The sequence below is a fragment of the Pygocentrus nattereri genome, chromosome 2 (genome assembly GCF_015220715.1).
Source record: "Pygocentrus nattereri isolate fPygNat1 chromosome 2, fPygNat1.pri, whole genome shotgun sequence".
Taxonomy (NCBI): Eukaryota; Metazoa; Chordata; class Actinopteri; order Characiformes; family Serrasalmidae; genus Pygocentrus; species Pygocentrus nattereri.
Genome location: NC_051212.1, coordinates 36,760,231 through 36,780,463, shown reverse-complemented (window position 1 = coordinate 36,780,463; position 20,233 = coordinate 36,760,231). Strand labels below are relative to the sequence as shown.

Genomic DNA, 20,233 nt, shown 5'->3' with positions numbered 1-20,233 from the left:
TCACACAAAGCTACAAGCAGGTGAAAAGCATTACGTAAAACTTTATTTTTTTTTTACTGTACAAATTCTTCAGATTAGTAATTTGTTGCCAACATGTCGGTACACACACACCTCCTCCACACTCACTCCAGCCCTACAGCTGAGACCCTGCCCTGCACCCCATCCCGCTTCTCTTCTTTAAAAATCCCCACAAAAAAAACCAAAAGATTTATCACAAACTTGTCCATAGCCCTTTTAAATACCCCAAGGCTTTCTGCAAAAAACAAAGAGGGGGGAAGGCGGGGGAAGGTGTGAAAAGGGATTGCTTGGTGTTCATTCTCATAACAAAAAGGAAAACTCTTGACCCAGGGACAAAAGAATCACAATAGATGAGGACAAAAGCTCAGGCTTCTCTACACACCAAAGGAGGATTTGAACAAACTAGAATGAGCTCAACTGCGGCTTTACTTTCACACTACGTTAGTGTTCCACTCACATCAAGTGCATTCGTACTCGACTCGGACCAACTACACAACTGCTGACACCTCACGACCACACACAGCACTTGTAGCGCACTGTATAAAACCTGTTATTGAGGTAAGGACTGTTATAGACTGTTAATATACTACTATTATATTGCCCGCTTTAAACATCTACTAAAATCACTGTTTTTTTTATATGTAAATTTATTTCCATTCAAATCTATTTAATTTACAGTGTGAATGGAGGACATCAAAGGATGATGTGAATGATGAACAATGAACATTTTAAAGCTCTTTCGCTCCTGTGAGGCGCATTTTGGAACTGTAGGCCTGGGATCAGCTGAAGCTTCGGTAAATAAGCCCATCTGCAGTGTACAAGACTAACTGGGGTCCAACAGAAACTCTGGTTATGCCATCTGCAAACCACAGAGGGCGACAGAGTTCGAGAGACATGCTGTAGCTTCAAGAAGTTGGGAAAGTGACCAAGCAGAGTATTTTGGTTGTTTACAAACATCTCTGTGGTTCCTTTCTAATGCGAAATGTAGGGACAGTATTTCTCCTTGAACAGCTACAACAACATTTCATATGTTTGGATGAGCAACACAACAGATTAGAGCTGATATGCATTCATGATAATACTAGTGCATTTAGTGTTGGACCCAACATAGACTAAACCTAATTGAAGACTGATTTCTGCTGGATAATCCAGATTGGCTGCCCTAGGCTTAATCTTCATTATTTGAAACGTGGACGTAAGTGTTCTAATGGTTTTAACATTAAAAAAGCTCAAACACCTCAAGGCTGAGAGACTCTGAAGAATGGAGGCTATTTGTTGAACAATTCTGGACAGCAATCATGTACACAGATTATAAATAGGCTCCCCCTCGAATTGGCAGAAAGGGCTGAAATGACAATGGCATCGTTGTCTTAGTGCATCTTCAGAGCACTATACAAATACCCGGGCTGGCACTAGATGGAGCTGACGCGTACGAATAATCACCCATGATGGAGCAAGTCATAATTTCTTTAACAGATTAAAAGAAAACCAAAAAACTCATTACATCATGACTTTGATTACTGACATTGACATAAATCTTATCCACTTGTCTTTCCCCACGTTTAACTTACAAAACTCTTCTCCTCCATCTCATTCTCTGCGCACACTTCACTCATACATTCACAAACAGCAAATATCCTCTCTCCCTCTCTTTGTCTCTCAGTGACAGCACAACCGACAGTTTCAGGCAATGCTGTCAGTTTTCAACCACAGTTATTGGTCACTTTTTAAACAATCTACTGAAACTACTGAAAAAAAGAAGAAACTGAAATGTGAAAAATCAACAATAACATTGTAAAATGAAAGAAAAACTCAGTTTTTGATTTCAAAAGAGTCAATGGACTGGGTGAAAAGCAAGAAAAAAATGTGTGTGTGTATGTGTATGTGTGTGTGTGTGTGTTTTGGGGGGGTGGGGGAGGTTGGGGGATGGGCAAGAGAGGATGGAGGACCAAATGGAAAGAAAAGGAAAAAAATAATAAAAAAAACCTTTGTGCAACTGTGAACCAGCCATCAGCACTAAGCTCATCGCTTTTCTCTGCAGCTCCCTCTCTCTGTAGAGCTCACACTTCCAAGTGTGGAGAGAAAGAGAGAGCGAGAGACGGCATGGCCCGGTTCTCCTCCAATCAGACGCACACTTCCCTGATGAGTTTCACTACACACTTGTCCTCGAGGGTACTGAGGTTCTGAGGGTGCTTTCCACAGACTGGTGAATAACAAACGCATATTAACCAAAACAAAAACAGTCTCTTTGAGAACAAGTGTGCAGGGAGGGTGTAGGGGAGATGATGGCACGCTGATCTGGGACGTGGCTGTGGTGGTTATGACCCAGCCTAGTCTGTAGAGGGAGCGTGTCTCTACAGGTTGTCACCAGGCTGGTACTGCGGCTCAGTAGCGGTGAAGTAGTCCTCCAGGAAGGACTGGATGTACTCGAAGGTGGGCCGCTCGTCCGGCTCTTTCTTCCAGCAGTTTAACATCATGTCATGCAAGGATTCAGGACAGCCCTGAGGACACGGCATCCTGTAGCCCCTCTCCACCTGCTCCAGGACCTCTCTGTTCACCATTCCTGTAAAAACATACAGAAACCAAGTATAAATCTTAGGTTTTACAAATATTTGCATGCAAATTTACATTTAGATATTTATGAAACCATTCATTACATCATAAAACTGCACTTTTCAAATATTCTCAGTAAAATAAAATGCCCATCTCACACTGTTTGTTGCAACAAACATGTAAACTGAAAAGCTCAAAACTGCGGACAATGACTCAGATCAGCTCGAATAATAGCGTCAGGTTATTAATGATAAATGTGATATGCCCAGCGTCATTTTTGTGCGTCCAGCTTTGAACATTAATTAATTTTGTCTTTAATAATCTAAATGTAGCCTTCTGAATGATTGTGGTGTATCAGTATTCCAGTCTTAGCCTTTAGCACTATTACTTAATTTAAACTACTGGCTAAGAACAATGCAACTAAGCTCACTTAGTGACTTTATAGCTAGTGCTAGAGATTCAGCACTGAGAGCACTACACAGCACCCAATTATGGTAAATCCAATAAAGTTTTGGGTTCCATATGTTATTTTCAATTAAAATATTAACTTTTTTTATTTGTACCATAATGTAAATGTAGTGAAGCTGCAGACTGAGACTAAAAGACACAAACACAATTAGTGATCCAGCAAAATGAAACTTATAGGAGCGAACATTAAAATATTAAAACTGCACTTTTTTGCTGCCACATGTTGACACTTCAGTGTAGCAAAGTAAAGCAACATAAGGAAATCTAAAACCTTTCAGGCAAACAATTTTTATAAATTCAGACAAAAGGGACAACACTGTGGCGCATTCACAGCACAGTCATCGTGCAGGTCAAAGAGAGACAGTCTGCTGCATTGTAAAGGGCCATGTAAAAAAAACAAAAAAACAAAAAAACAAAAAACACCTGAGCCACCTTTCATCCGTCAGTTCCCTTCAATATGAGTCTCTAATCACAGCCCTGATACAACCACCGGCACTTAAGAGGCTCACATCAGCTCCACTTTCTTTTAAAATCAATAACTCTTACATAACTCGCAATAAGTGAATGCTCGAAAAACCGCTCCAGATAAAACAGAGCTGCCTATGAGGAAAGAACGGCCTGTTCCATACACTCTGTTTAAATGCCTGCTTAAGACCACCTAATGAGTGCTTCTGGTTGAGAGTGAATGATGAACCTTTTCCATTACTCCTCTCGACAGCTTCAAGACTCCACTCAGCAGTCCTCCAGCACTCCTGAACTGAGTGCAGAGCGAACACGAATAGTTAAACTGTTCCAATATACACAAGCAGTTATTATACTAATACACCAACGATTCAGCTCATCAAATTATACAGCAACTATAATGATGCACCACTGAGCGAGAGAGAGAGCGAGCGCAATAGACAGTTGGGGGAGGGAAGGGGGAGCAGAATGAGAAAAGAGAGAGAGAGAGCAACAGACAGTTGGGGAAGGAGAATGAGAAAAGAAAGAAGAGAGGGACAGAGGAGGGAAAGAGAGAAAGAGAGAGAGAGGGAGGGTGGGGGAGAGAGAGAGAGAGAGAGAGAGAGAGAGAGAGAGAGAGAGAGAGAGAGAGAGAGAGAGAGAGAGAGAGAGCGCACAACAGACAGTTGGGGAAGGGGGAGGAGAATGAGAAAAGAAAGAAGAGAGGGACAGAGGAGGGAAAGAGAGAAAGAGGGAGGGTGGGAGAGAGAGAGCAATAGACAGTGGGGGGAAGGGGGAGTAGAATGAGAAAAGAAAGAAGAGAGGGACAGAGTGGGGGGGGGAGAGCAACAGACAGTGGGGGGAAGGGGGGGCAAAATGAGAAAAGAAAGAAGAGAGGGACAGAGTGAGAGGGGGAGAGAGACAAAGAGAGAGCAACAGACACTTGGGGGAGGGGGAGCAGAATGAGGGGAGAAAAAAAAAAGAAGAGAGGGACAAAGTGAAGGACAGAGACAGAGAGAGACAGAGAGAGAGAGAGAGACCCAAGAGTGATGGACAGTCAGCCAGGGAGAGCAGGATGAGAAAAAGAAAGAGAGGGACACAGAGAGAGAGAGAGAGAGAGAGAGAGAGAGAGAGAGAGAGAGAGAGAGAGAGAGAGAGAGAGAGAGAGAGTGAGTGAGTATGGGGTAACCTGAGTAACCCATTTAGTGGTCTGCTGTGGAAGCTGCTGGGCAGTGTGCGGGCTGCAGGCTGGTCAGCACAGATGGCAGTAAACAAGAACTGGTGTTCAGTCAGTGTACAGGCCTCAGCCAGATGGCTGTATCTGATCAGTCATTACACACGCAGCAGTGGCTGGCGGTTCCAGCAGGGGGCGCACAGGACAGCACAGCTTACTGTACTATGCACATAAACTATGCCCTTCACAAAGGGTCAGCAGATAGACTGATAAGCTGACCACTAGTAAAGGTGTTAATTAAATGCATTGAGCCACGTTACAGTAGCAGCTGCTCTGTACAGCATGTGTCCTAAAAGCTCCTGACTGGCCTGCATAATATCATTCACTATTGTTCAGAAGTTTGGAACCACGTGCCAGTTTAAATATTCTTAACTGCACATCAAATTATATTCTTGATGTCACAATTTCATAACTTTAAATGTCAAACAGTCAAGTAAGAGCACCTGTGCTGTATTTGAATGCTGCTACCAAAATGCAGTGTAAATAGATGTGACTCATTGTCCTGAACGGCCACTTCCTCTGGTCAGTGTAGCACTTTATTTGATTCATGTTATATAAATGGGCAGCTGATTTTTTTTAAATTTAGATTTAAAATGTTGGGCTCATTAAAGTAAATATTAATACTCATATTGCAATTACAGCTAACACAGTACTGGTACAAGTGTGATTTGTGTGTTCACTTGGTATACAAAGCATGAGCTTCAGGTCAGGTATTTAAAAAAAAAAAACCCTAATGAAGTGGCAATACAAAAAAAATTATATTGATAATTCGTAATTTTTTGGGCACCTGGTCGAAATGTGTTCTCCAAGTGAAATTAAGAAGACAACCTCTAAAGAGAACCCTGTTCTGCACATTTTAGCATACAATTGCTGTTTTTTTTCCTCGCTAAATTTAACAATGTGTGAAGAAAAAAAAAAAAAAAAAACACAACAACAAAATGTTGCAAAAGTCACAGCATATTACACATAACATACTTTTGAACAGTAATCAAACCTTGAGCTCTGAGGTAGGAACCCGGTTTGGTGAAGTGAAGGAAAAGATGAGCAAAGTGAGGTAGTTAGTTCGTGAGAGGCTCACCTGGATACGGTACTCTGCCCTTGGTGACCAGCTCGGTCAGCAGGATACCGAAGGACCAGACGTCAGATTTGATGGTGAAGCGGCCGTAAAGGGCAGCCTCAGGCGCCGTCCACTTGATGGGGAACTTGGCTCCTAGAGCAAACAGCGAGACAGAGTTCTTTAGCTGTCAGGAGGGATTATGCTGGAGGCTATGTCAGTCAGCAAGCAGCGTGAGGAACCACGCTGTGGGCTGTAAAAACATCCAAGCCTGATTCTGATTCAGAACATTAATACAACTTCACTCGCCCATTCTCCAGCGTTAAAGGCGAATATAAAGTATATGCTTTTAGTTTCTGAATGTTTAATATCTGATTCAATTTAATAAACTGAAAACAACCTTAAGACAATTCCAACCACATTCTCAATCTACAGTCATTCCTAAAGAAGAGTTCCTACTTCAGCGCTCCAAAAGAAACCCCACGTTTCTGTAATTACTGTTTACTGGCAGTCTGGAATTCAGCAATCAGCTGCACTGTAATCAGGCAGCTCACCTGATCCCGCCTTTAACAGGTAGTTCTAGACCCAGGTGGATCATGGGTCTCAGATCCATCTGGCTCCATTCCTCAGTCCACGTAATCATATTCATTTCAGGTATGATGGGGAAAACTGTGGTGTGAGAACAGTGTTCTTATTGTAATGTCTGACACGCACATGGGCCAAAGGCTGGCCTTAAGATAGCAGTCATTGAACAGGCTTAGTCCAGGGCTAGAGAGCCAAAGGGGAAACAAATTGACGTCAGCCAGTCAAAACTGTAATTGGTCTGCTTCAGCTTCCAGCAGGGGGCGTTTGGCAGCCTGATTTGACGATGTGATGCAAAAGGAGCTGGCAGTGGGGCCAAACTGGATAAATCCTGACCCTAACTTGAATCCTAACTGACCTTTCCATTATACACTTTTGTTTTCCTTCTTTTCCTGTTTTTTTTGTTTCCTGTTTTTAAAGGAAGTAATTAATTTCTCAGAAAATCAACTATAAGAATTTGCACAAATCTGACCTCCAGCAAACAAACGTCTTAAAATAGTAACCTGTTCTACTCTTACAGTTTCTGGCATACACTCATCAGAAAAGTGCTTGGTTGTGTTCTTAGAAAATTGTATGCCTGTGTAAACAGGCCAGAATCTAAGGATACCAGGGCTGCACGTTTATATCTGTGTCAACCACTATTGCAACAGCCTACTCGCTTCTGAAATACTGATAAAACGAAAGGCAATATAATGCAATTGAGCCCTCTAATAAAAACAACAATAATCATCATCTTATTAATTCTATAATAATTCTAGTCATAATCTCACATCTAAAACTAATCACCTTCTCCACCCTCACAGATCTAACCTGGGTGATCATGCCTTTCGTTCAGCTGCCCCTCGACTTCTTTTAAAACTGTATTTAAGACAATTTTTTAGAATGGCCTTTTCTTAAATGTTGGGTGGTCTACTGTTTTAATTACTACTACTATTTTTTTGTCTGTGTATTGTCTTTTTCTAATTTTTACGTTTTTATCATTGCATTGAGTTTACCTTCATACCACCTTGAGATCTTCTCCTAAATGAAATGTGCATTATAAACAAGATGCATTATTGTTAATAATAATAATAATAATAAAGTTTTCACTACTGAATAGTTCATTTTGTGTCATTTATTTGCCTCACATTCCGAGGCCTTATGACAAAGAGTGCTTTTCTAAAAAAAGTAATTAAAAAAAGGAAGACATGTATATATAAAGAGTAGACAGAACAACGTACAAACCTTGTCTTGCAGTGTACTCGTTATCTTCGATCAGCCTGGCCAGGCCGAAGTCGGCGATCTTGCAGACCAGATTATCCGCAACCAGGATGTTAGCTGCCCGCAGGTCTCTGTGAATGTAGTTCATCCTTTCAATGAAGGCCATGCCATCAGCGATCTGCAGTAGAAATCAAACCAGGCTTAAAACAATGTCCTGCAAGTTCACTAGGACTAAGGACTGGAGGTTTATGGTCTTGTTATAACCCTTGTTTTTAGCTGGGCCTACACTACACAACTTCCTAAAAAAATCCTAACAGAATTTGAAAACAGCGAGTATCGCACACTTAATGTCTGTTGTTTTGGTTATCCAAAGCACTCAAAACCCCCTCTCTCTCCCCAAAAATCACACGATACGAACAATGCTAAACTGGACCGGACTTTTTTTGTACCTTTATGCACACAAAAAATGTTGTAAACGCACAAACTAGAGATGAATGTGGAGTTGAAATGCAGATCTCGCAGTTAGAGCTGGAGAAACACTTTATCGTACAAGCAGTGTTTTTTTTTTTTTTTTTGTTTTGCTTTTTTACTTCGAGCTCGATAAGCAGTCTCCACGGTCCATGGCACACACTTCACAGTGCACGCATGTCTGATTTTGCCTTTTTTCTCTCCCTCCTTGGTCTCTACTTTGCTGTTGCCTAAATCACTCATTCATTTACATCCCTGCCTCTCACACTGCAGTACGTGTGAACATTCTGAGCTGCAAATATCAAACAATAGAGCAAATCTGGATTAGAAATTGCATAGGTCACAGATTCTAAAGCCCAGCTTTAGAAGTCTCAGTTATCACCAGTAATAACCTCCGTTAGGACAATTATCAGAGCCCAAAGCGGCCAAGCCATTCTTGGGGCGAACAAGTGAAATCTTAAGCTGGGGTTAGGTTACATTATAGAGTTCGACCCCGATTACAGTCAAAGTTCCATTTTCAGGGCAGTTGCAGGATATCGAACATGTAGAGCTTCCCCCACCCTGACTCATTCTTTAATCAGTAACTCAATTAAGGTCCCATCTACGCATATCAAGACATTTTTTTTACTCCAATTTTCAATGATCATATAGTTGTTTCACAGCGTTGTCGCTGTAAATTTATTACATGCATAGAGCCCTACCTGGAATACAGCAATTTCTGTGCGCTAGTCAGTTTGGAAGCTGGTACATTTATAACTGAACTTGACTCTACCTTTTCATTACACTGCAGGTATGCTAGTGTCAGAATCTACTGCACTCAGTTCTTCAAATAAACTCTAAACTTAGCATTTCAGAAAGGCAACATGAATAACCCAGTACAAGACAGCAAGCAGCTGTTTTTTTTCCCGCTTTAAGCTAGTAGAAATCAGATGTTGAATCTACATGAGATCATGAATTATGGAGGTCTGACAGCGTGTGTTAATTCAACCAAGTCTACTGTAAAACGCAGCTGTCATGTTAAAAAAAAAACTGCTTCAGGTTTGTGGTCTATATTTTGTGCAATACAAATGCTCACAATGTTAATGGTGAGGTATTTTACATTACATTTTATGAGGTATTATTACCCTCTGTTGTGTGCATTATGTGAGCATTTTTGAGTTGTTTGTGCTCAAATCATTTCTGTGTTGTGTGGATGAACAGATTTTCAGAACAGACTTTACTAAGTAAAGACACTAAGATGGCAACAGCATGAGCAAGAGCTAGAGTGCGAGAGAGATGGGATGGAGGGAGCTGGCTTAAGCGCAGAGAGAAAAAGTGAGCAGACACATTACAGTGAAGTGGTCTCTGAGGAGCAGAGGTTAAGTGCTCTAAGCATTAGGTGGAAAACGAGGATGAGAGCTCCTGCGAGAAACTTGCGAGCAGCGAGATGTCAGATCAGATATTAAAGAGCTGTGACAGCCAGATGGGGAAGAAAGTAAGAGCCAGCCGCTCAGAGACATGCTGCTCTCCCAGCTTCTGCTACACATTCCTCTGCGTTAAATTGGTCTGCAGACTGTAGACAGGAGGAGCAGAAAACAGCTGGCTTCATGTAAACCGTAACAGGCTGACTAACTGAGAACAGACTGAGGAAACCATGTACAGAGTTCCTCTCTTACCTGTGCTGCCATGTCCACCAGCTGAGGAAGCTTCAGATATTTGCCATCACCTTCCTTCAGGAAGTCCAGCAAACTCCCTGGAAGACAAAAAGATAAGGAAATGAGAGTGAATCTGACTGTACTGTAGTCACATTTTTGCCGGTGTGTTCTTACTTTGGCAGGAAAGGGCTGTTTGATTGACATGCAGAAGAGCCACAGACTACTGTTTCTATGTAATATGCAGACTATTTTTATAACAGGGATATAGAAGAACACAACAGCAAGAAAGAGGTATGTGAAGATCTCAAACACCTGAGAACATCTCATTTATTAGCTTCCAAGTACTTCAAATGCTGAATAAGTTTCTTACAGGATAGGTACCTATTTTCAAATCATTTGATTCCCACTGGACAGATTAAAACTGGAAGTGCGTACGCTGATGTGAATAGACAATCAGAATACATCTGACAAAACGCTAATCGTTGTGGCCAGATTAGTATTCAACAGATATCAGGTCTGTGCCACCGTGGGTGTAGTGTCTGAGGCTAACTGTACTTTAATGGCTTAGTTACCAGGTCATGTGTGCTGCATCACTGACTTAAAGTCAGCTCCCCCAAGGTCAATGCCGCACATGTATAAACCCCCCACAGGTGAAAGAACACACATAACACTGATAATGAGCAATATACCTTCATAATACAGCATATACCTTTCACAAATCACTGCTAAAGCTTCGCCATCAGCTAAACATACACATTCTTCTGCTGTTTTAATACCCCACACACAGCAGGTGTTACCTTTGCCCATGTACTCAGTGACGATGTATATGGGTTCCTCAGACACCACAGCGTAGAGAGGCACCAGTTTGTCATGTCTGAGTTTCTTCATGATCTGAGCCTCCTGTAGGAAAGCCTCGGGAGACATGGTGCCAGGCTTCAGCGTCTTAATTGCCACCTTAGTAGTACCATTCCAAGTGCCTAGCCAAAAGAGAACGAGAGATTATGCAAAGTATACATAAATGCAAGTTTTAACTAAATACATATGCAACAAAAAGGTTAGAAAACTACACATTTTACAGCATACTTCCAAACATTTTAATGCATAGTTATGGTTTATTTGCTGAATGTAACAAATTTGGGGTAAAAAAAAAAAAAAAAAATAAATGAATAAATAAATAAACAAACTAAACAAATGTTGCCTGTCCAAAAAATTGGCAAATTTTGTATTTTACTCTCCCCCACCCAAATATGTTAAGCAACAAAAATTGTAGAAATGCCATATTTGCCATATTTATGCCATATTTAAGTTTCTTCCCTGCAGAGCAGAGCTCACCAAACCTCCCCTTTCCTGCAGTGTTGAGTTCCAACCTGCTTCTAACGTGCTTCCCCCTCCCTGTACCTACACTAAAGCATCTGATCTAGCCGATGAAGGATTCCTGAAGAAGTTAATTATCTAGGGCAGGTGTGGCAGGCTGTGGTTTGAGCCACAGTCTACAAAAAGGTAGATCTCCAGGACCAGGTTTGGTGACTGCTGCTGTAGAGGATGTGTCAACTTATTACACTTAAAGTCAACAAAACATGCAACTTCGCCAGCGACTTTCACATTTTTGCATACAACTATAAGTACCACAAAAGAAGTAAAGTGAAAACCTGGAATACTCCACTACTGTGTAAATGGTTCCTTCAGTCATAATTACATGTTCAGGTTATGTTAAATAACTCAGAATTATACCAAAATAACCTTAATCAGTTAATAAAATCAGAACATTAATGACACATTGCATTGTGGTTGCACTAAGGTTCGTAATCAAACCGAAGTGAGATCAGAGCCCCCGCCCCGCCCCCGCAGTTAAGTGGCCGTAATAGAGACATATCGAAGCCTAGTTCAGAATGGAAATTGTTATTGTCTTACCAAAAAATAGAAAGAACTTGCTGCTTATTGTAGGTACCACTTTGACATTACAAATACAGATTAGACAATATCACCTTAAATTTTGCTTTTAATTTCTGCATAATTACAATGATGTAAACAGTCTTTCAGAGTGGTGGAACCAGATATCAGTTTAATGTTTCTAAAAGTGTCCTCTCAGAAAGTTATTGCAGAAAATAGTAATGAATACATTCACTGATTACTGACATTGTTCTGTGACAGTTCTAAGGGGTTTTGGCCTTAAATGCCACATTAATTTGTGGTGAAGGGTTGCATGCAGTGTATTGTGAGGCAATATAGTAGGCAAAGGAAATATTTTTTCCATCCAGATCTATGACTATGTAACTGTTATCATCACATATAAAAGCTTGGCAGAAACCTGAAGGTTTACTGTTGGTTTTGGATAGTTAATAAAACTAATATTTTTGTCATTGATGTTACTACCCCTGGTTCCTACCACCAACACTGTAAGGAGAAAAAAGTAAGTTGGCTAGCTTCTTTACAACGCATTTACAGCATTTCATACCTAAGCCCTCTGAATGACTTAACTCTAAATTAAGCAATCATTTTGAAAAAGCACACTTTACAAGCAACTGCTCAGGTTTAACCTGAAATACGAATCATTCTGGAGAGGAAAACCAGAACTCTGTACTATTAGAGTTACAGGTCTAAACCAGCCACTCCATGTTTTTGCTTTGTTCCAACTCCTACAACACCAAGGAGCAGTTGCACCAGCTGTACATAGCCTCAAACATAACCTAGATATAATTCACTAAGCAGAGGTTTATGTATTACTAACCAAAATCAGTGGCACCACACAAAATAGTAACTGACTAGTGTTAACTAAGGAGATGCTAAAGATTTTATGCACAAACTTCTGCAAAAGCAGTGCAACCCAGTTCTTAGCGGTTGTCACAGCGCTCAATTGTCCACTGCAGGTACACTGGGAGCACAATGACTGGGAGGCCTCAAGAACTGGACCGAGCCACTGTACTAAAAACATACCTTTCCACAGGTTAAAGCTGTATTGTTGTTAGATAATGATTCTGTTGCAAAAAAGAAAGTTTTATTACACCAGATCCTGTTGATACTAATGATTTTTCAGCAGGGAAGCTTTTTGTCACCACTTCTAAGAGGTTTCGCTGCTAGTGAAAAACCACTGAGCTGCAAACAGCACTCCCTCCACAGAGCAGAGGAGAGGAATTCCTCAGATTGCATAATGTTCTGTGGCATGCAGGGACACGCTGCAGGCCAGGCTTTGAGAGTGGTGATGAAAGAGGTAAGCAGTGTTTACCAAACCCCACTCTTCCACAGCAGCCCACCACACTGAACTTAATAGCTCATTATACACGGCCTCACAGTCACTGATCAGCAGCTCAGGATGTGGTGGTCTAATGTTCGAGAGGTTGTCAGAGGTGAAGCACAGTATATGCAACTGGTAAAATCTTACAGACATTTTCATCTCCTCCTCCACCACTTTGTATCATGAGAATGTCATCATTTCATCTCCACATTGCCACAGTGTTCTGCTGGCTGCACAGGAATTGGAGAAAGTATGATAATATCTAGTCAGACACTTCCATGTCTTATTCCAGGTCATTTTTCTATACTGATTGAGAAACCAATCTTGTTTAGTGTAGACCAGCCAAACATTTTATTAAGTTCAATTTGCTCTGACAGATGCAAACACTGCACCTGTATCCATGTTCACACCAAACTCGTTCTACTTGTTCAATTCACTGCTAGCGCGGAAACGAGGAATTCAGCATGTTTTTTTTTTTTTTTTTTTTAAACAGCACATCAGTATTGCTCTGTCTGTCTATCTGCCTATTTTAACATTTTGCTTTTTACAGGTGTTCATATTGTTGTGTTAATAATGACCCTATTGGCACATGGACCATCAAACGTATATTTGCTGATTCAAATTGATGCAAAATTAAACCAGTCGATTATACAAAAGCAGAACATCAAATTTCTGGAGTAATTAGCTAGCTTAAGGTTAAGCAATGGTTTGATGTGAAATGGTACATTGTAGAGTTACTTACTGTTACTACACTGTGTTTTATGAATCAGTCATATGTAAACACTGAGAACGTATCTTAAGAACTAATTTAGAATGAGAGTCAAGTATGTGTTATAAATGGGGCCCTTTGATGTTAAACAGTGATTGGCCAGTGAAAGTTATATAAAATTATAAAATAAAATTATTTTGTTTATAGCACTGATAGAGCAGTGCAATAGAGCAGAGTGCTTTTTCCTCCACCAAATCCTTAACAATAAAAGAACACCCACGTGTATGAGTTGGTGCACATTTTCCACTGCAGTGTGAAACAAACTGAGCCAAATGAAAAGATACACTGTTAAAAGAAATTATTTGGGCTCAGCAAACAAGCCAAGTATGAAAACAGCAGAAAAAAGATGTGTGCGCACATGTGCAAACATGCACGCATGCCTATCTCTTACCCATCCAAACTTCTCCAAAGCAGCCCTGCCCCAGTTTGAGCTCCAGGCGCAGTGATTCGCGGGGTATTTCCCAGGCATCTTTAGCAAGGCCCTGAGTCTGAGGCTTCACCGTTGGGCACACTGCAGTGAGCCTGTAACATAGTCCGTCTGCATGCTCTACAGAGACACACACACACACACACACACACACACACACACACACACCCCAAATGTCAGCTTAGACGAGAGGGAGCAAGTTCTCTCTCTCTCTCACGCTCTCTCACACACACACACACAAATAAACGCATTTATTTATTTTTCTCATTCATTTAGCATTTAATACTAAACAGCGATTTCTGATTTTAATACAAATCTTCCAAATGCATAATATACTTTCAGACGTTAAATCAGATCAGTCATACTGTCATAGAAACACTCGTGTTCAAAACACGAGAGGGTTTCGATAAGATTTAAAGTTTAAACTTCTAAACTGCATCAAGTTATGACTGAACTCTTTCCAGTCATGAAACCAAACTCAAGCTGAGGAACACTGCTGTCTAACACTAACACTGCTTTAGCTGTTGGAAAGAGAGCTCCCTTGACAACATTATAAAACCAATGTTTAACGGAAATATTCTACAGTAAAAAAAAAAAAAAAAAAAAAAAAAAAAAAGTCAAACAATTGAGATTTGAACTGATGGCCTGGACTAAACTGCTTCTTGACTTTTTTCCTAGCACAGCACACCAGTAATGTGACCAGCTCATGAGATCAAAGTGACCATAGTGACAAAAAGCCCGCTGAACATTGGCCACTAAACCAAGATTACCAGCCAGTCCCAGTTAATGGAAAGCATTCCACGTCACACACCTGCTCTTGCCATTCACAGAGCAGACGCTCCATATCCATCAGCCATCTACCATGATGGCTACTACTATTACCCCTACTCAGATGTACTTCAGACAGCTTGGTCTGATTACAATCGAAAACAAAATCAACCCCCTACTTACTTAACTCCCCTGCTTCCAATGCAAATCCCTGCACTGACTGATTGTGCTTCAAGGCCTCATTAACAGTTTCTTTGAAGGGTTAACACTGAAAATGAGTGTCTAAACATGACCTACAATCTAAATTGTTTAATCTAATCATGTATCTGTCTATAACTAGAAGAAGCTGGATCACTTCTAAGTAAGAACTGGTCCAACTGATCACTACTTTGAAAATTGATTAAGTGCAAATTAATGGTTAGCGTCAAGTATTCACTAAAGTTTTACCTGTGTAGTGTTTGACTAGTTTCTGCAGCGTCTCAAACTGGGCCCTGGTGGTGATGTAGTAGCCTCCGTTGTCAAGCTTGCGGATTTTGTAATGTTTCACATTGTCTCCCTTCATGTCATCCCAGTCCCGTATGGAGAGAGAGTAGGCTCCTGTGGGAGTGAGGGAATTTACATTTATACACACAAACAATGCTGTAGGCACCAGTCAACAACAAGCAATAGAGGCATCCCGATATCACTTAAACCAACTTACTACCTTCAATAGTCACCCTAATATCCTCCGTACATACATCCCAACACCTCTCACTCCACTCAAACCACATCCAAGTCAGTCAAGTTTGTTGATGTTGATGTTTAGGGCACTAATGAACATAGCTGGATCATGCAGATCGTGCTGTGGCTAGCCACTTTAGATAACGAGCTGTGCCAAAGTTAGGCTGCATCACACATATAGCATATGGACCCGAAAGATTACATCTGATTTCTGTTGCCTTTCATGAATAACTGTTGATCTAGAATTTTGAAAATGAAGATAAATGCTTATAAACAGAAACAACAATTCTGATGACAACATTTGGCTACACGGTGAAGATTTGTTCATTTTTACAGTAAGCTGTAAAAATACTGTTGTACTTTGACCTAAACCACACAGAGAAGTCTGCATGACTTCAATGAAATTTTTTTCTGATGTATTTATGGAAAAGATTTGACTTATTATTTATATGCAGTGTTTGTTAGTAGTGTTAGCCTCATAGGTTCAGTGCTAAACTACAGAGTACTCGTTTGAGTACTCGTGCTAAACTTGGCTACCCTTTTTGCTAAAATGACTTATGGGACTCTTCAGATAAAACCACATCAAAAGTTAAACCAAAACTTCAAGTTGCTCAACAGTTGCTACTCTGTTACATTACTGTTAACACCAGTATTGCACGAGACATACACACAAATTCCAGAGAACCTCGCCTACTTTCACAAGTACAGCTGTGTGGAAACATACACGCGTATTTGGCCAGAGAATGAGAATGATCATTCGTTTAAATTTCTCGATTAGTTATTGGACTGTGTCTTGCCTGCTCAGAGAAAAGGTATGGTAACTGGCAGCATGGATTATTATGGATGGAAGCTTTCCTACATTTTGAGTCCTAAGGTAAGGAATATGAATGATTTAAGCTGTTAATATTTGTCCAGTCTGGTTTCTCACCTTTTGTTGTCTCACTCTCTCTGACCAAGAACGTGCCTCGCTGGTTTCCAGGGACCAGCAGCAGTCGCTCTGCATCTTTGCGTCCCATTTTCCCAAAGTACCATCTGCAGGAAGAAGACAGGAATTAATCTACTCTTGGGATCTTACAGATCAGTGAAGTGTGCATCATCTGTACAGCCTGGCTCCATTTAAATGGTAAGTGGTGGTGATGTTATTGGGTCTTGGCAGAAAACAGCAGCTGGATGCTGGATGGGCCATGGCCTGGTCTATTGCCACATTTCCCCAGTGCCTGTGGGCCTTGAGAAAGCCACTTTAATGCATTTGTGAATTGTGCCAGCAGGCTCTCTTCTGCCTCTACAGTGGGAGGACAACATAGTGACAGTACATTAACGCATCCAGTGGAAGGGTCTACTGTGGGAGTGGAGAGATGGGGAAGAGAGACCAAAGAAAGGAAAAGAACACGAGAGAGAGAGAGAGAACAAGTGTGTTAGGGTGAGATAAGAGTGGGAGAGTGAGGCAGGAAGACAGTACATGGGTATGTGTGAGAGAGAAGCTCTTTTGTTGCTCAGTCATGTGTGCTGTGGTGTGTTTATAAGAGCTTGGGCACTCTGCTCTGTGTGACTGGCTGTCATGCACTCTTAATTAGAGCAGGGCGGGGCTGCTGATTGGATCAGAGTAGGAAGAGAGGGGGCTCTTACTCTTCAGCCTGGATGGAGTCAGCAGGGGCCACATAATTGCTGGGAATGTAGCCCTTCTTCCCCGTGTTGATGGAACGGGCCTCCCACCAGTCTCCCTCTCTGTAGAGAAGAAACAGTACAAACTCCATTAAGACATAAAAAACAGGCTTAACCGTTATTGAAGTAGCTGAAAATATAATTTTAGGTGGCTAAACCTGAGCAAGCTGCAGGATTTTAAGCTTAAACTGTACTTTACTTACATGGATGACTGTCAGTTATCAAATGATTCAGTACAACTGTCAAATTTCTTCAAGTGGTAAGTGGTATTACTAAGTCTGTAGACAAAAATATGCTAAAATATGGTGTGCATGTTCACTCTGTAAATCTGCACATTAAACATCATAAAAATACATTTTTTGAAACAAAACTTATTGTCCAGATCTAAAGCTCTATCCACAAGCTAATAATGTTAGCTCCAAGATAACAAGCTAATCATGATACAGCAATACAAATATGACATGCTGCAATACAATTTCATCCAATACAAAACATATGAGTCATGGTCGTGCACTATTATACTATGCATAATATTATACTATGCATAATTATCCGTGACTTATTCTGATAAGTCAGTTGACTCTTACTTTTAAATGAAGCACTTTCTCACATTTAAGAATAAAAAGAAGTACATAAAATGTTCTGTTGCAAGCTTGGATAACCAAAATCATCACAACCGTACAGTGCGTTTCCTACGTTCATTTAGCCAGGTGAGAGACTGACCTTAGTGCCTGGCCTTGTGTTTCGTTGTGGTTGTTTAAAATAGCACCAAATTTCTTAATGAGATTTTACACATACACTATAGTGCCAAAATTATTCACTTGTTTGCCTTCACACGCATATGTAATTGAGTGAGATCCCATTCTTAATCCATAGGGTTTAATATGATGTTGGCCTACCCTTTGCAGCTTTAACAGCTTCAACTCTTCTGGGAAGGCTTTCCACAAGGGTTAGGAGTGTGTTTATAGGAATTTTTGACCATTCTTCCAGAAGCGCATTTGTGAGGTCAGACACTGATGTCGGACGAGAAGGCCTGGCTCGCAGTCTCTGCTCTAATTCATTCCAAAGGTGTTCTATCAGGTTGAGGTCAGGACTCTGCAGGCCAGTCAAGTTCTTCCACACCAAACTCACTCATCCATGTCTTTATGGACCTTGCTTTGTGCACTGGTGCGCAGTCATGTTGGAACAGGAAGGGGCCATCCCCAAACTGTTCCCACAAAGTTGGGAGCATGAAATTGTTCAAAATCTCTTGGTCTGCTGAAACATTAAGAGTTCCTCTCACTGGAACTAAGGGGCCGAGCCCAACTCCTGAAAAACAACCCCACACCATAATCCCCCCTCCACCAAACTTTACACTTGGCACAATGCAGTCAGACAATTACTGTTCTCTTGGCAACCGCCAAACCCAGACTCGTCCATCGCATTGCCAGACGGAGAAGTGATTCACCACTCCAGAGAACACGTCTCCACTGCTTTACAGTCCAGTCGCGGCGCTTTAGCTGCATTCAGTGCTTTGCATTGCGCTTAGTGATGTAAGGCTTGGATGCAGCTGCTTGGCCTTGGAAACCCATTCCATGAGGCTCTCTACACACGGTTCTTGAGCTAATCTGAAGGCTACATGAAGTTTGGAGGTTCCTAGCGAGTGACTCTGCAGAAAGTTGGCGACCTCTGCACACTATGAGCCTCAGCATCCGCTGACCCTGCTCTGTCATTTTACGTGGCCGACCACTTCGTGGCTGAGTTGCTGTCGTTCCCAAACGCTTCCACTGTTATATCATCACTGACAGTTGACTGGAATATTTAGAAGCGAGGAAATTTCATGACTGGACTTGTTGCACAGGTGACATCCTATCACAGCACCATGCTAGAATTCACGGAGCTACTGAGAGCGACCCATTCTTTCACAAATGTTTGCAGAAGCAGTCGGCATGCCTAGGTGCCCTGTTTCATACACCTGTGGCCATGGAAGTGATTGGAACACCCGAATTCAATGATTTGGATGGGTGAGTGAATACTTTTGAAAATATAGTGCATCATTTAAAGACAGTAGTGGAAATCACTGATAAATGATAAATTGCAGTTCAGCTTAAAATCGTCTGATTTTATTAGCCAAATGACATGACACAATGACATGCACAGCCTTTCCCAACACACCCGTTCTCACCACACCCCAGCAGACCTAACATGCCCTGACTGGCCAAAACATCAACACTCAGAAAGGAATTTGAGGCATCTAGATAAAAATGCCACAATCAGTGGAGTGGAAATGTCCACCAAGTTGCGAGGAGTGCCCATTCATACCCGGGACTGTGGCATGCTTATTAAGAGCCTAACTGGACTGCTGACTGAACAGATGGTCCATTAAGAAAATGTGTTAACCCAGATTTAACCCTGTACAAGGATTCAACACAATGACAGATTAAAGAGGAAGGAATGAAGAAAAAAAAATCCTGCTCTACTCAGTTCAGGTTGCTGGACCACTTTTCTATCCAGAACACCAGGGTCCAATCAGGGTGGATGCAATCAGAGGGAATCACTCACGTGTTGTTGATGATCTGAAACCGATCACCTTTCTTGAATGAGAGGTCATCTGATGTCCTGGCTTCATAATCGTATAAGGCCACAAAGAATGTCACACCTCCTACAAGCAGAACAAAAAAGGAATGAACTCATATCAGGACCAGGAGGAATCATATCAGACTCAAGCAAACAACCCGAGAAGTCAATGTGCAATCAAAAAGAACTGACTCGACATAAAGTCGAAACTAGAAAAGTAGAAACTATATCAAGTAACAGAATAATGTTGTTGTGTACAATTAAGGCATCAGGTTCCTGTTCTTTCACATAATACAATTTAGTGCAGTATTTATAGAACACTACAAGCAATACTTATCGATTTGCTACTAATTACTCAGAACAGTAAGTTATTAATCGACTTTCCCTCGTCTATAATTACATAAACAATGGCTGTCTCCAGAGGTGATGTTTACGTGTGGTGGAGAT

At 41.2% G+C, this 20,233-nt stretch overlaps 1 protein-coding gene across 2 annotated transcripts in view; it reads right to left on the bottom strand.

The window, feature by feature from the left end:
* Window positions 1-21: 21 nt before the first annotated feature.
* yes1 (YES proto-oncogene 1, Src family tyrosine kinase) overlaps window positions 22-20,233 on the bottom strand; it is a 40,876-nt gene continuing 20,664 nt past the window's right edge. Inside the window, exons 4-13 of one of the 2 annotated variants that reach the window (XM_017714180.2) lie at window positions 19,772-19,871; window positions 17,195-17,293; window positions 16,497-16,600; window positions 15,296-15,445; window positions 14,045-14,200; window positions 10,450-10,629; window positions 9,674-9,750; window positions 7,575-7,728; window positions 5,793-5,924; window positions 22-2,581 (exon numbers count right to left, since the gene is read on the bottom strand). In XM_017714180.2, the coding sequence (XP_017569669.1) occupies window positions 2,373-2,581; window positions 5,793-5,924; window positions 7,575-7,728; window positions 9,674-9,750; window positions 10,450-10,629; window positions 14,045-14,200; window positions 15,296-15,445; window positions 16,497-16,600; window positions 17,195-17,293; window positions 19,772-19,871 (1,361 nt within the window). In that variant the 3' untranslated portion in view covers window positions 22-2,372. The remainder of the gene's footprint in view (window positions 2,582-5,792; window positions 5,925-7,574; window positions 7,729-9,673; window positions 9,751-10,449; window positions 10,630-14,044; window positions 14,201-15,295; window positions 15,446-16,496; window positions 16,601-17,194; window positions 17,294-19,771; window positions 19,872-20,233) is intronic. The other variant, XM_017714179.2, reaches the window with a different exon arrangement.